The sequence below is a fragment of the Indicator indicator genome, chromosome 15 (assembly GCF_027791375.1).
Source record: "Indicator indicator isolate 239-I01 chromosome 15, UM_Iind_1.1, whole genome shotgun sequence".
Lineage (NCBI taxonomy): Eukaryota > Metazoa > Chordata > Aves > Piciformes > Indicatoridae > Indicator > Indicator indicator.
Window position 1 is genome coordinate 17629603 of NC_072024.1, and position 14160 is coordinate 17643762.

Genomic DNA, 14160 nt, shown 5'->3' on the forward strand with positions numbered 1-14160 from the left:
AGTCTTAAAACCAATACAGGTTATGTTGGCATTGCTGCAATCCAAAAACTTTTAAAAACAAATAACCTTTTATAACTTGTTATTTTTATGGCTATGTATTTGTATGCTTTACCATTCTCCTTTCCATCTTAAATGCAGTAGGATAACCAAAATTCCCTTTTCTGCAGCTATATCCATCTGAAAGCTTCTTGTAACCTTATATAGACTTCACATGTTCATCTGACAGCTGTATGTTTTCATCTTCAGGAGGAAACACAACTTGAAGCCTTGTGTCTAACTGCACATCTTTGTAAGGATTCCTGGAAGTATTTAGTAAGAAAACACTAGCAGAAAAATGCACAGAAAACCTTTTTGTTGACTCATGAATTTTGATAAATTTTTTTGTTCCTCACAATCAGTCACCAATTTCTTGCCATCATGTTTTTAATCATCATATGCAAACAATCATTCCTTCAATTTCTAAACCATGCAAGATAGAAGAAATTTAAGCCTAAAGCATGCAGAAACATACCATATCCTCCAGGGACGTCTTTCATGCTTTGGTTCTCTGAAGCGTTTTACTAAGAAGGAAAACAAAACAAAACAAATGTTGAAAACAATCAGCAACTTCCCAAAGCAAGGAAAATACAGAAAAGTGAAAGCTTGCAGAAACATTACATTTTTTGATAAATTAGTTCTCCCACAAATGCATTTCACTTTATCAATCTCTAAGGATACATTTTTAAAGAAACTGGCTCCATTCTGTCACCTTCAAGTTCCTACAGATCCATCGTCTGACTGCCAATGCACCTCACATGTAAAACTCATCTATTACCTCCCACCATCCCCTGGCCTTAGCTTTTATGACTGCCCATCCAGAAAATTTAATTTCCAATAGGAAAGTAAGTATTAGAGAAAGCTGTTTCCTTTGCTCACTGGAGACCAAAAGCCAAATTGGAATAGAGGGGCAATCTGCAATATTAGAAATAAATCAACTGAAGTAGTTTTTTGAAGCTGGAAGTTTCAAATAGGATGCTGTATGTAAGTTATGCTTACCTAGCTTACAAGCCTTTAAAACTCATATTGGTTTATGAGCCAATCATAACTTTTCCCACAAGTAAGGCAATTTCCCCCATACAATTTCCATTCGCATACAATGCAGCATTAAGAGGGTTATCTGAATGCCTTAAAAGAAATAAATGACAATTCACCTCCAAGGTGGAGGGGCAGCATATGCAGGGAGCACCAAGCAAACTACTTGACATGTAAATATCTGTCATTGCTATGTTTCATTCCCATATAAAAAAAAATTAGAAAGTGACAAGAGGAAAAGAATGCACATTTACACCAAAGATAAAGTGGTGGTAACAACACTGGCCAGCAGATTTCTCTGTGAACAGCATGCTATATATACAAAACTTTTGTTACAATCCAGTAACGGTTAACCAGTCAGCAGTTTATGACAACTCCTCCTCAATCACACTATGGACTACTTTAATTAGTGTTGCTTTTGCACAACTGAAGCTACAAAGCATAAAATAAATTGATTTCTCCTTAGTCAGCAGAAAAGCATCTCACAGAAACTCCACTATAAGTTGAAAATTAATCTGGTAAGGTCTGTGTGCTTCAGAGGAGGCAAAGTTCCAAGCTTAGGCTTTTCTTTATTATTACTATGAAGAAGATGTATAAACCTGCAGATTCATTTCTTTCTCTATTCACAAACAAATCCCAACAACAAAACAACCAACAAATGTTTTTTTGGAAAAGCATATTCAAACCAATTCAGCTAACAGCTGATTGTGTTATTTTGGAAGCGTGTTATTCTGTGAACACCATTTCAAATGTTATCCACACTGAGAACAAGACTTCAGAAGGTCTATGTTTCTCAGGCCAATTCTGAAAGGATTTTGTTGGAGAGAGAGAGTTAACTTTCAAAGCCTCTACAGATGTCTTCTGGGAATATATTAAATGTCTGATCACACCACAAACACCTACCCCCCAAATGAAATGAGACAATCTGTTTAAATGCTTCACGAGCTGCTATCCGTACACTTGAAAGCCCAGCAGACCCATACGAAACAAGGTTGTTTTCTCAGCCTAGCTTATTGCAGCTCCATGTCCGTGGACATCAGGTATTTCTGACATATGCAAATAGGGCCTAATGCAGCACCTAGGTTATGCTGCCTACCCAACACAATATCACATCAGGCTGGTTCAAGTTGGGGGGCAGTTTACCTCCTCCTCCAGCAAAGCAGCATATTTTCTGTGTAGCTGTAGACAGCCAGGGTTTCCCCAGTAAACTGAGTTAAAAACCAATAGGCCACACCAGTGCCATCAAGAGCGTTTGCAATTACATTAATGTTGTTGCCAGAAAACAGTATTTTTCAAATACTGATTCTGTACATTTTCAAAGCATCTATCCAACTGGAGAGGGGCAAGCAATTCTTTCACTTGCCCTCCCCCAAAACATGTCATGATTGTAGATGCTCTCAGCCCCACTCACAGTTTCTCTTGGCAGTCTGCATTGCCTGAGTGTAAACTCCGAGACGTGCACTGGTGTGTGTGTCAGCTGACAGATGGATCTCAATCTGCCAACTTCTCACTGCGAGGAGGTGGTACTGCTCCATATGCTTCCATTCCCAGCGTTATACTTGCACCAGCAAGAATTCACCATATTTAATATTAATTAACTAATAATGTTCAGAATTTCATGCTGAATTACAAATGAAGAAAAGTGCTGCTTGTTTATACAGTCACTGCCAGAATTTTTCAGGGAAGGAAATAAAAGCACTTCTGCCAACAAGCCTGTGAGCTGCCAGATGGACAGATAATAGATAAGCATATTAAGGCAGAGCATTGCTAACGCAAAATTCAAGTTCATTAAATTGTTTCCTGCTTCATTGAAATTCTAGGAATAATTAATGTCAGAATACTGTGGAAGGGTTGCTAAAAGTTACTTTAACGCAGGAGTTTTGCGATCAGTGTTTGAGAAAACGGAACCCATCAGGAAGAATAAAGACCATATATAAGAACAGAGACACGAAACAAAGTAAAACCTCTTCAAGCTGTCAATATGAAAAGCAACACTTGAACCTGCACTTGGAATTCAGTCTTTCCTCCTCTCCCTCCTTCACCTCCTCAGGAAGGCCCATTGGCAATATTTTGCTGATGTAAAGTGACTTCAGTATGGATGCAAGAACTCCCAAGTTTCTGGATAGCATTACAAAACTGGCCCGTCACAAACACCTGAAATGTTTCTACAGCTCATGTGTTACTGTATTTCTTAGACACACATTCTGGGAGCTCACAGTAAGAATCTGATTCCAGTAAAGACCTAAGATTTTTTTAGCTCATTAATTTGAAATAAAATTTAAAAAAAAGAAGGAAAATACGCTAAAGAATATTGAATGCGTTTGATGTCCTCTACAGTTCTACCACAATAACACTGCTCTTCCGAGGAGAGAACTGAGAATTTCACCTGTACTGTTGGTGCTGCTCAAAACTTTTTCAAACATTGGTCCAAGACAAAGCATGTGACTAAATGTTCTGTTTCATAAACCTCCTACACATCTCTGTCACCAGGCCTCAGCAAAGCAGAAGCTGAGTTAGACAAACAGAAGAGGAAAACCAAAAGGAGAGGAGGTTTGCCAGGATAAGATCACATTCGCACATGCACAGCTGCTCATGTGTGCATGCAGTTTCAGCAAGGACAGAACCCGATCCTTGCAGGTGCCCAGGCAGTGGGCACAGCCACAAGCTGCAGACAGGGAAACTCCAGCATGACAGAAGTAAAACATTTCCAATGAGAGCGATCAAACTCCGCAGCAAGTTTCCCAGCGAGGGTGCAGTGCCTCACAGCCCTCGAAAATTCACCTGAATAATATTTTGACCAAGGGGACACAGGCTCTATGCAGGAGCTGGAAGCAGGTGGCATTTAAGGCTCTTTTCGACAAAAATTGGTCCGCAAGTCTAAAAATTCTTTCTGTTGTATGATGCTTGAAAGCTCCAACATTTGAACCAATTACCAAAGGACCAAAATATGTCTAACTACCCCCCCACCACACACACATATATATGCATGCATAGAATTCAACAGTGAGAAATCTGCTAGAGTTTGAGCTTCCCTCCAGTGTCACATTGTGAGTGTGTTGAATCTCCTCCAGCAGGCTGGTTTTGCTGGGCTTCCTGAGAACTGCGCTGCAACCAGACAGACCCTCCAACATAGGTGTCATATACGAGCATGGTGTTAACTTCAGGATTGCTTTGATGTTACTTCACATCATGCCCCACATTCAAATATTGAAGTTTCCAGTAGAATCCTGTTTTGCTAACGATGTATGGAGTAACAGCTGAGGAGTTAAACAGAACATTAGCATTCCAAGTCAGCATAGGATGCAGGATCTCATATGGCTACTCTCAGACAACTGAACTATTTTCAGAACATTTGGTTATCAGGAGAACATATGCATCATAGGTTGGATCCTGTAATTTCTCACCCTGTTAAAAACTTGTGAAATCAACTACATATGCAGGACGGTTTCCAATTTTTTAGAATTCTGTTTAGGAAGAGTGTCAAAAACACTGGCCTGCCTGGTAGTAACAACATTTTTCCCATGACAGTGGGAACCGTGTCTGTTATGAATCAGTCCACGTGCACTAAATTCCTGAACATTCTCACCACTATGGAATGACAACTATTGGTGAATTTTACATTACCTGGGCTCTGTCATATGTTTGAACTTGTCTCCCTTTCCCACTACAACAAAGCTTGTCTTGCAGTTTCACTTTGTCCCCTCTCCCGTTATTTTCTTTGTGACAGCAAGGAGAGAAGAAATTAAAGCTTTCAAATTAACACTGCAAAGAAACAACATGCCTAATGAGAACAAGCTAAAACAATGCCTTAGAAAAATGCATACAAATGTGTAAACCACTGTATCACTTGACTGTCAAAAGCTTTTGTGACACTTTTGAGCTCAGCATCTCCCATGCATTCAGTTTTAAAAAAATATAGGAACATGTGTGTGTGTTTAAAGAGAGGTAATAAATGTGATTATTAAAAAAAGACCCTAAGAATCAGTATTTTTGGCTTGCTGCTCATTTCTCCAGACCAAAACCCCCACTATGTTCTTAGTAATTCAGGTTTTGCCCTACTGAAATTCTTCCTTTGCTTCCTACACCCCCCTAACCACAACAAAAATACTCAAATACAAGATACCCTGAAAGCCTGCTATTTATTGCCCTACATAAGAACCTCAAGATTCTTCATATTTTTGCTTAATGACTAACAGCCTTGGATACCAATTATATTAAAGCAGAAATTATACTAGACTAGAGCAATTGATTTCTGCTTACATCCCGTGATTATAGCTGTTCTGGAGACAGATACCAGGAAGCCATGGGTTCACGAAGAAGATGTTATGGAATAACTTAAAGGGAGATTTTGCTTTAGTGAGTGTTAAAGACTAGCACACTATGAAGTGCATGAGCTCACTGGCTTTGCTGCCCTGCAAAAAGGATTTCTAAAACTTCTGTAAGACAGAAAGAGTATTAGCCCTGTAAGTACCCAACCTCTTTTCTTAATGCCCCTGCGTCCTTGGCCTCACTAGTTCTGTAGAGATCCATGAGTAATTAAGGACTTGTCCATTAAAGACAGTCACCCAGGGAGAAACTTCATAGAAATGCTAGGCACAATAAAGTTTAATGACCCGGCTAGTTAGTTATTCAAGGGCATCATAAGATCAACGATGCAGTGTCTGGACAGCCATGCAGTGCCTGCAGATCTTAGCCCAGTCCCTTCATTCCAATGGCAGCAGTTACAAGAATGTTGCAACTACAGTTTTCAGGCAGCAAACACTTTGGGATAGTGAAAGGGGTACTGGCACTCATTAGAGCAGAGAACAAGGGACTTCATTGTACTGCATAGTTAAATACACAGCTTAGCAGATGCTCTGCACTATCTCATACCAGGACTCTTGCCTCAACACACATGACATATAATGAAAAATGATGTGCCAACACTGTATTTCACAGAATTTATTAAAATGGGCAGCAGTACTTACTGGATAAACATTGGAGAACTACAGTTACTGGAAGCTACTCTGTGAAAATGTTTCCCATCTGCTTCCACACCCAGCTAAAAAAAAAAAAAAAAAAAGAAAACAACAAACAAAACCCACTATCTGTAAATTGTGTCCCTACAAAGACTTTGGGATAGCTAAGGAAATGGTTATCACAAAGCGAAGCTCCCCAACAGAGTGCATGGGAAGAGAGGACAAGTGACTATCAGAAAAGAAAAAACCCACAAAACCAAACAAACCAAACAACAAAACCCCAAACCAAATAAAATACTGCTACTTGAGCTTTGTAACGAAATAATGTTGCTTCTTGAGGAAGGGCAGCCAAACATATTGCATGAGGCTGGTGAGCTTTTTATTCCTGCCATGTATATATTGCAAGCATTTGGAAAATATTTTTTGTTTTAGCTTACAGCTTGTACTGATTGGCTGGAAGAGACACAAGTAAGTCATATTACCTGTCACATGCAATTCAGCCTAAGACAATTTCACCAAGGCTGATCTCATGCATCCTGGTAGCACATGACAATGTGGTTCTGACAGAAGAATTAACTTTGCTGTCGATAGAGAAAAATGTGTTGTAGCAGAGCATGCAGCCCAGACATACCACATCAATAGCCACTGGAATTGAGCTTCCTCCCCTCCTTTTTATTTTTTTTTTAATTAAAGCTTGCATTTAAAGTATCAAAACTAGTGTAGCAGACAAAAAATTAGACACAAGTTCTCACTCTCAATTGCTATCCTACTTGCTGCCTCCCCAGAGAGAACAGCACTTTAGAAGTCAGGAAATGCGTGCAGTATGCACAGTGTAAATAAGTTATTCAGCCCTTTACTTCCTGAAAGACATGCCAGCTCTACAGCAATACTAAAACTAAAGGGTTGTAATTGTTTGCTTTAAGAACTCTAAACAGCATAGGTAGCTCAGGAAACATTTATCCAAATATCAAAGTTTTAAGACAAAAACCTGATCTTGGAGGACAGAAATTTATTATCTTTGCATTTAGCATACATAGCATGGTCAGGTCAAGTTGTGCTCTACGTGAAAGGTCGTAATAAATCACAGTTTCTCAGCACTTTCAGAGACAGAAGCATATGCCAATGTTTCTTCAACAGGTACAAGATAATTGAAACAAAGCACACCTAATCCTCTGGTGCTAAAAGTGCTGGGAAGTTTGGCTTTAGACGTTTAACGCAGAGCCCTCTTGCAAACACCTTTATACTCTGAGCCTGGTGTTAATAAACAGCTACCAAAAAAACCCCAAAAGGCAGGTTGCTAGAGAAACAAACAGCCCATTCCTACCATGCAATACATATACCTGCTGAGATCTGGAAAATACAGTCTGCTGTGTTCAAGTGGAATTTTTTCTTTCCATTAAAAGTAAGAACCATTTGGGACGCATGAATTATTTAGTACAAAATAAACAGAATCAATCCATATTAATGTGCACTAAGCAGCAATTTACGATTCACAACACCGTTTTCATGTACAGCATTCACAAGATCACTCAATAATACATGAAACTTTCCTAAGGTTATTAGTATGACAACAGATATCAATGAACCTTAAGTCATTCAAGCCAGTTGTTTTAAACCAGCTCCTGGGAGCTGACAGAACTGCCAAAGCACAGCCACAAACTCACTCACTCATTCATTAAAATATTAATTAAGCCAGTAACTGTAGCAGCTTTACAAACAGAAAGCCAACTCAAAATACAAGTTCAGATACACACAAAAAGAATGTAAAAGGAGAGCTGTGTTTTCATTTGTAGAAAAAGATAAGCAGCAAATATATTAAATCAAGGAGGTCAAAGGCAGATGTATGCTGTATGTTTAGAGCCTGTTTAAATTCTAAATAGCTTTGCTTACAAGATTCATTCTTCCTGGGCTGCTGAAACTATTGAAGCATTGAACTACAAGTAAGACACATTTCACATAACACCGTTTCACAACACCCAGAAGACACACAACCTCCTCTCATACACACACATACAACCTGCTCTCTTTACACACAATCAAATATCATGACAGGAGAGTTAGCAGTCAATTTCCCAGACTTCTTTGATATAACATACCTGACAACGAGGCATTCACTGCATACATTAAATTCCTGAAATCAAGATGAAAATATGTAATAGTTTCTATGTGCACGATCACTCTTTTAAATGATAAAACTTCATACTTGTTAACATTTCTGTCAGTTTCATAAAAGCTTCACAAGACCAACACCTAATGCCAGCAGTAAAAACATGCAGCTGTCAGAAACCTCAAGTTTTCAAGATCAGATGGAGAGTTAGATCTTCCCCTTCTTTAATTTTAAAGCTCTTTAGACATCTATTTAACCTTCTAATATTACCTTGCAAAGAAAGCACTAAAACCCTAGGCATACAAACTAGGATACACTGCTAGTCACACCATGAGCCTCAAAACAAAAAAGGCATGCTGGAAAATACCACATAGTAGCTTTCCCTGTGCATGTAAGAGCAGTTATTGTATACTAGAATCAAAATTTTAGAGTATAATAATCTGCAAAAATTATTAGAGCCAGAGGATATACATTGTTAGTTATGAAGAGTTGTCTGCGGCTTTAAAGTGAATTTTATTCCGTAGGGAAAAAAATTTAAAACTCTGTATTTTTGGCAAAAGGAAAAAAATGAGTGGAACAACTAAAAGCCAGGAGAAGGTTGTTTCTGTAAGTACTCATTTAAGATAACTTCCTTTCCTGTCCAAAATTGGTAAGATGAACCTTGTAAAACAGTATTTGGCCAAGTTTTGAGCATTCAAGCCCAGAACAATTATTTCTACCAAGTCCTATAAAACTTACTGCTACATCTGAAACTCTTAAACAAGAACTCCTTTCTCCAGTTCACCTCTCACCAACAATTTCTAGCTACTTCCACTTCTTTCAACAGTGTCAGTGAGCACAACAGTGGAGAGTCCTCTCAAACAGAAGTACACAAATTTCTTGTCACCAATCTCCCTGCCCTGAGCACCCCGCAGCTTATAGGCCAGCTGCTTCCCAAAGTCCTCCTGTGAGCTATCTTACACCTGAAGTGATGAATCTGAATCATGTACACGAGCTCTGAGGAATTTGAACTGTGAATCCATTTTAGCATGTTTGCAGCCTCAACATTCATTACATGACAGTATGTGTACAAGCTTGTGACAACAATGTATATGTATGTGTGATTCAGAGTCAGTGGTAGAAAACCAGCTCTTCAGTACCTCAAGCAACAGTGCAAACAAGTTTAATTACTCTTAATTAAATCCTAAAACCTCATCCCTATGCCACACCACCTCATGCAAAGAGGGATTTAACGTGCTCAGTTTTACATAGAATACGTTTTGCTGTGATCAAGAAACCTCTGAGAATGCAAAACATTTCACAGAATCTTAGAATTGTCAGGGTTGGAAGGGACATCAAGGATTATCTAGTTCCAACCCCCCTGCCATGGGCAGGGACACCTCACACTAGATAGGTTGCTCAGAGCCACATCCAGTCTGGCCTTAAAAATTTCCAGGGATGGCGCTTCTACCACCTCCCTGGGCAACCTGTTCCAGTGTCTCACCACCCTCATGGTAAAAAGCATCTTCCTGACATCCATCTTGAATCTACCACTTCTAGTTTTGCTCCATTCCCCCTAGTGCTATCACTACCTGACATACTAAAAAGTCCCTCACCAGCTTTCCTGTAGGCACCCTTCAGATACTGGAAGGCCACAATAAGGTCTCCTTGGAGCCTTCTCCTCTCCAGACTGAATAGCCCCAACTCTCTCAATAGCCCCATCTCTCTCAGCAGGCAGGAGAAAGCAGACCTGATTTTTCATTTCATCAACAAAATCCACACAGATAAGATCTTGTTAAATATGAGTTTAAGAATGCAAACTTCATTAACCATGAAATTAATATCACTGCAGAACACAAAGATGCACACTGTGTGTTTGAACAAATTGGCTCCTTACAAATTTAATTATAAAACACTAGTCAAGAACACATTCATTTTGCAGTTTACAGTTTAACGACAGTCTGACTAACAGTCCAGAAGTTACTTCTAATTAAACACAGCTTCAGAGTAATGGATAATTTATCATTTTAATAGTTTACAAATGTCAACATAACTTACCCTGTTTCCTAAACATTTCATAATGTGAATGACGTGCATAATTACACTTAGAACAATCTTATTATCTGGAGAACCATTACATCCAACAGTCAGCTGAGTAATAAGAAAATGTAATATGTTCTGAGCCAACAAGACAAAGAAGGGCATCAGACAACTATTAATGAAAAGTGCAACTAATTTGCAGATTATTTGTCTAAATTAGTATCCTTGTTGGGTTTTTTGCCTTAACTTTTACTAGCATGGCACATTGAGAGTAGTTGTTGCATTCAGCAACACTAACGTATTTGTGATCTAACACAACCAGGGCATTGAGATACCCAGTAACATGCTATTATAATCCATATACAACAAGGAATTAGACATCTTGCAAGCAGTTTTAATTAAAAAAAAAAAAAAGGAAGCATAGTTAAAGCAGAACTAAACATCATGAAAATGTTTGTCCTATTGTCAGTAAACGCAAAGATATATACCTAACTATGCTACAAAATAAGTTTGGCCTTTTGTTTTCAAAGTAGAATACAGTTCCAAAATTGTTAGTCCTAAATTAATCTCAGGTTATTTGCCTCACTTAAAGGATCAGCTGAGCAGTTCCAAACACTGTTACTACTTGCTGACAATTTTCATGTGGTACAAAAGCAAGATGTGTCTTTCTGGCGAGCTTGCAATGGCCAGAATTTATCCCAACTAGATATTTGATATATTAAAGAGTACTACAATATTAGCATGGTAAAAGAAAGCAATTTACTTTGCTACTTTATTCATGTGATTGTTTTTTTTTTTTCTCCTGTGGCTTGTAATGTATCTCTCATTTTTGTCTCAAGCACAGAGAAATATGTCACAGAGACACCAAAAGGACTGATGATTTATTTAAAGCAAACAAACTGCAGCAATGTAACATAGATACAAGTGATACCTCACCATCTGGGGATAACAAAACACTTGATCATTATAAAGCATAATTTACTTGGCCATGACCGAAGTGCCCTCTCAGGGCTTTTCCAAGTCCTGCACCCACAAGCAGACACTTAACCTGCAGAATAATGGCTGTTCTCTAGCATACTCCACTAAGATATTTGATCATTATCAATTACCATTGATTGGCCCCGAAGGAGCATGAGGACAAAACACCTTCTTTCTTTCTACTACCATCACTCCAGCCAGATGAGAGGGGATTGCATTACCCTATCCTGCCAGCCAAATCTACAGCCTGGCTGTCAAGTACCAATGTTATTTGCTGCACACATGCAGCGCTGACGTAAAGCTCAGTCCCGTACCCCGGGGCAGCTCCCCGAGTACGGGAGGCGGCGGAGGCCAGACTCCAGCTCCAGCCGCCCCTGGCTCCCGGCGGAGCTGTCCAGGGTGCTCCCCGGGGGCTCGGGCCGAAGCCCAGCCACTCGCCTGCCGATGAACAACTCCACGGTCCGGAGTGGTTTTTTCACCTCCTCCTTTTGTAGAACCCGAATTTTGCTTTCTAAGGAGTTCAACAGCATATCTTATTCGTCCTCCTTCACCCTGAGCGGGGTTCACCCCCACTGCTGTGATACCTGAAAGTGGTCCCTTTAAGTCCTTTACCTAGCCCAGTGCTAGGTATCCCCAAACACACACTGGAATCCAACTTCTACATGGAATGCAAGTTCTGCATCTATCTAGCAATTCGCCAGGAACCTGCACTTGAAGGGTTCTAGGAAACACAATAAAGCATGTTCCACTGTGCAAGTACAGCACTTTGTATTTTCATACTGCTGAAACGTGCTGTTCGATTTGACGCTTCAGTACCGAAGAGGCTTTGAAATCAGTCACACAAGGAGATGCTTCTGAGGTGGGTCTCTGCAATTCACATGACTGTGTGTCACTTGGGGTGAATACATTCAAGGATGGGCTATTATCAAGTTGGGATAACATCACCTCTTTTAAAATAATGTACTTATTAATAGACCACCACCTTGCCAGAAGGACACTGTCGTACACCTTAGGAAGCTGCTATGTAGAATAAACCTGTTATTGTTATTCAGAAGCCTGTATTTCACTGCTGGTATTATGGGCTATCAAAGTCAACTCCCTGCCATTTTCTCATCTTTTAAATCCACTCAAGCAGAAAGAAAATTGCTATGGAAAACAACTGAAAATCATATGCTTTAGTTCTTATGTATCTAACAGCTTTCCTTAAGCTTGCTTGATTTTTTTTTTGGGGTTGTGCTGGTTTTGTTTTTTTGACTTAATTTCTTCAAGTTCCTGCAGCGGAGAACATTATTCCCCATAATAAAGCTCCCTTACCTTGAAAAAATATGAAACTGTTCCTCTGAAAAGCATATTTTCCCCAAACCTTTGGTTTTCTATGAAACTTCCTGCTGTGATAGCTTATTATACAAAGAAACATTCATTTTCCTTGCATGGCTTATCAGGTGGGTACATCTTGCTATAAAATAAATTAAGTCTGCAGTTTTTAAGGTACTTCCTTTACAATACTGTTCACAGAGGACCTTAAAAACTAGAAAATTCTTATAAAAGATGCTGTATTTTTTTTTTTTAAGCAGTGACCCTCAGTGGCAAGCCTACCTACTCACCCACTGCACCTGCACCCAAGTAATTTCACTTTTGCTAGCAGAGAAGCTTTTGTCCTTCTCAGTGTGAGTACAGACCGCAATAACGCCATAAAAAAGTAACAGTCCCACATGTATACACACACACACACATACATATATATATATACACACACGTGTGTGTGTGTATTTTCCAGAGATGGGCATGAACCTTCTACCTGAAGGGGATCAAACAACTCTTCTATTTCAATAGATCATCAACACAACTCACATCTAACTTCTTAGCTGTTCCTCAGTATCCCAAACCAAACATGGCCATGCTCTGATAAGGTATCAGTCTTCTGACAAACAAGCTTAGTAAATAAACTCCATATTCAAGGTAAAGTACTTCTAGGAGTTTGTGTCAGACAGGATAAAGGGATTGGCAATTGGTTTTCCCCTCATTTTTCTGCAGGTTTGTCTAATACAAGTTGTATTATTTACAACTATGTCTGCATTGTACATGTGGGAATACCAGCTACCACCATTCTCTAACCATTCATTACCAATAACAGCCTAACCAGAAAATGCTCAGCAGGTGCTTGAGATGACTGACAAAACACATTACACTACACACACAAAAAATATTTCAGACCAGTATTGTGGAATCAGTAATAAAAAACATAACTACTGCATTGAAAAAAACCCCAGACATCTAAGAAGCAAACCCATCATTTTAAATCAAGATTCCCAGGAAATAAGATACAAGCATTAGAATGGGAACATTTGAGAAAACATATAGTCATGAGGTTTAGGGTGACAGGTTGGACTCAATGATCTTTGAGGTCTCTTCCAACCTTCTTGATTCTATGGTTCTATGATTACTTTTGGCTTCCTGACCTGCAGTGAAAACACACATGTTTTCCATGAAGGGGAAACCCACTAAGATTTCCTGTTATGAAGTGGCTTAGCTTAAATAAACTAGGGTGGAAAATAATGTGTACTTAAGCAGGGAGAACAAGAGCAAAATTAAGCAACAGACTTCAAGAAGATCAGGCTAACAGACTTTAGAATTAGCATTCAGAATCCAATGGGGCTGCCAGTCCAAGCAGACTTCCCCAAAAGAGGTAGACTATAATCAGTAATTCCCTTTGATAGTGAGTTAGAGCCTGTGGTTAGCAGAGAAACAACAGAAGTCATCTAGCCCACTGTCCTTAGGACTTCTGATGTACTTAAAATGTCTGTAGTGCCTGGGTGAAACTGTTTCAATGTGCCTCTGGGTAGTAGAGAGCTGAACTCAGAGCAGTAAAGACTAATTCACAGTGATTCAAGACAGCACACTGGTGGGCTCCAGTAGCACTAAGTATGTTCACTACTGATTCAGACAACAGAAGGGAACCTAACTGCTCTAACCTGTGGCAACACTTTACAGAGAGACCAGAAAGATAGCATCTGAGGAACCTTGAAC

At 39.3% G+C, this 14160-nt stretch overlaps 1 protein-coding gene across 1 annotated transcript in view; it reads right to left on the bottom strand.

Moving 5' to 3' along the window:
• The window catches only part of STIMATE (STIM activating enhancer), a 32877-nt gene that overhangs the window by 15139 nt on the left and 3578 nt on the right, over positions 1 to 14160 (bottom strand). Inside the window, exon 2 of the mRNA XM_054387661.1 lies at positions 512 to 560. Within this exon, the coding sequence (XP_054243636.1) occupies positions 512 to 560 (49 nt within the window). The remainder of the gene's footprint in view (positions 1 to 511; positions 561 to 14160) is intronic.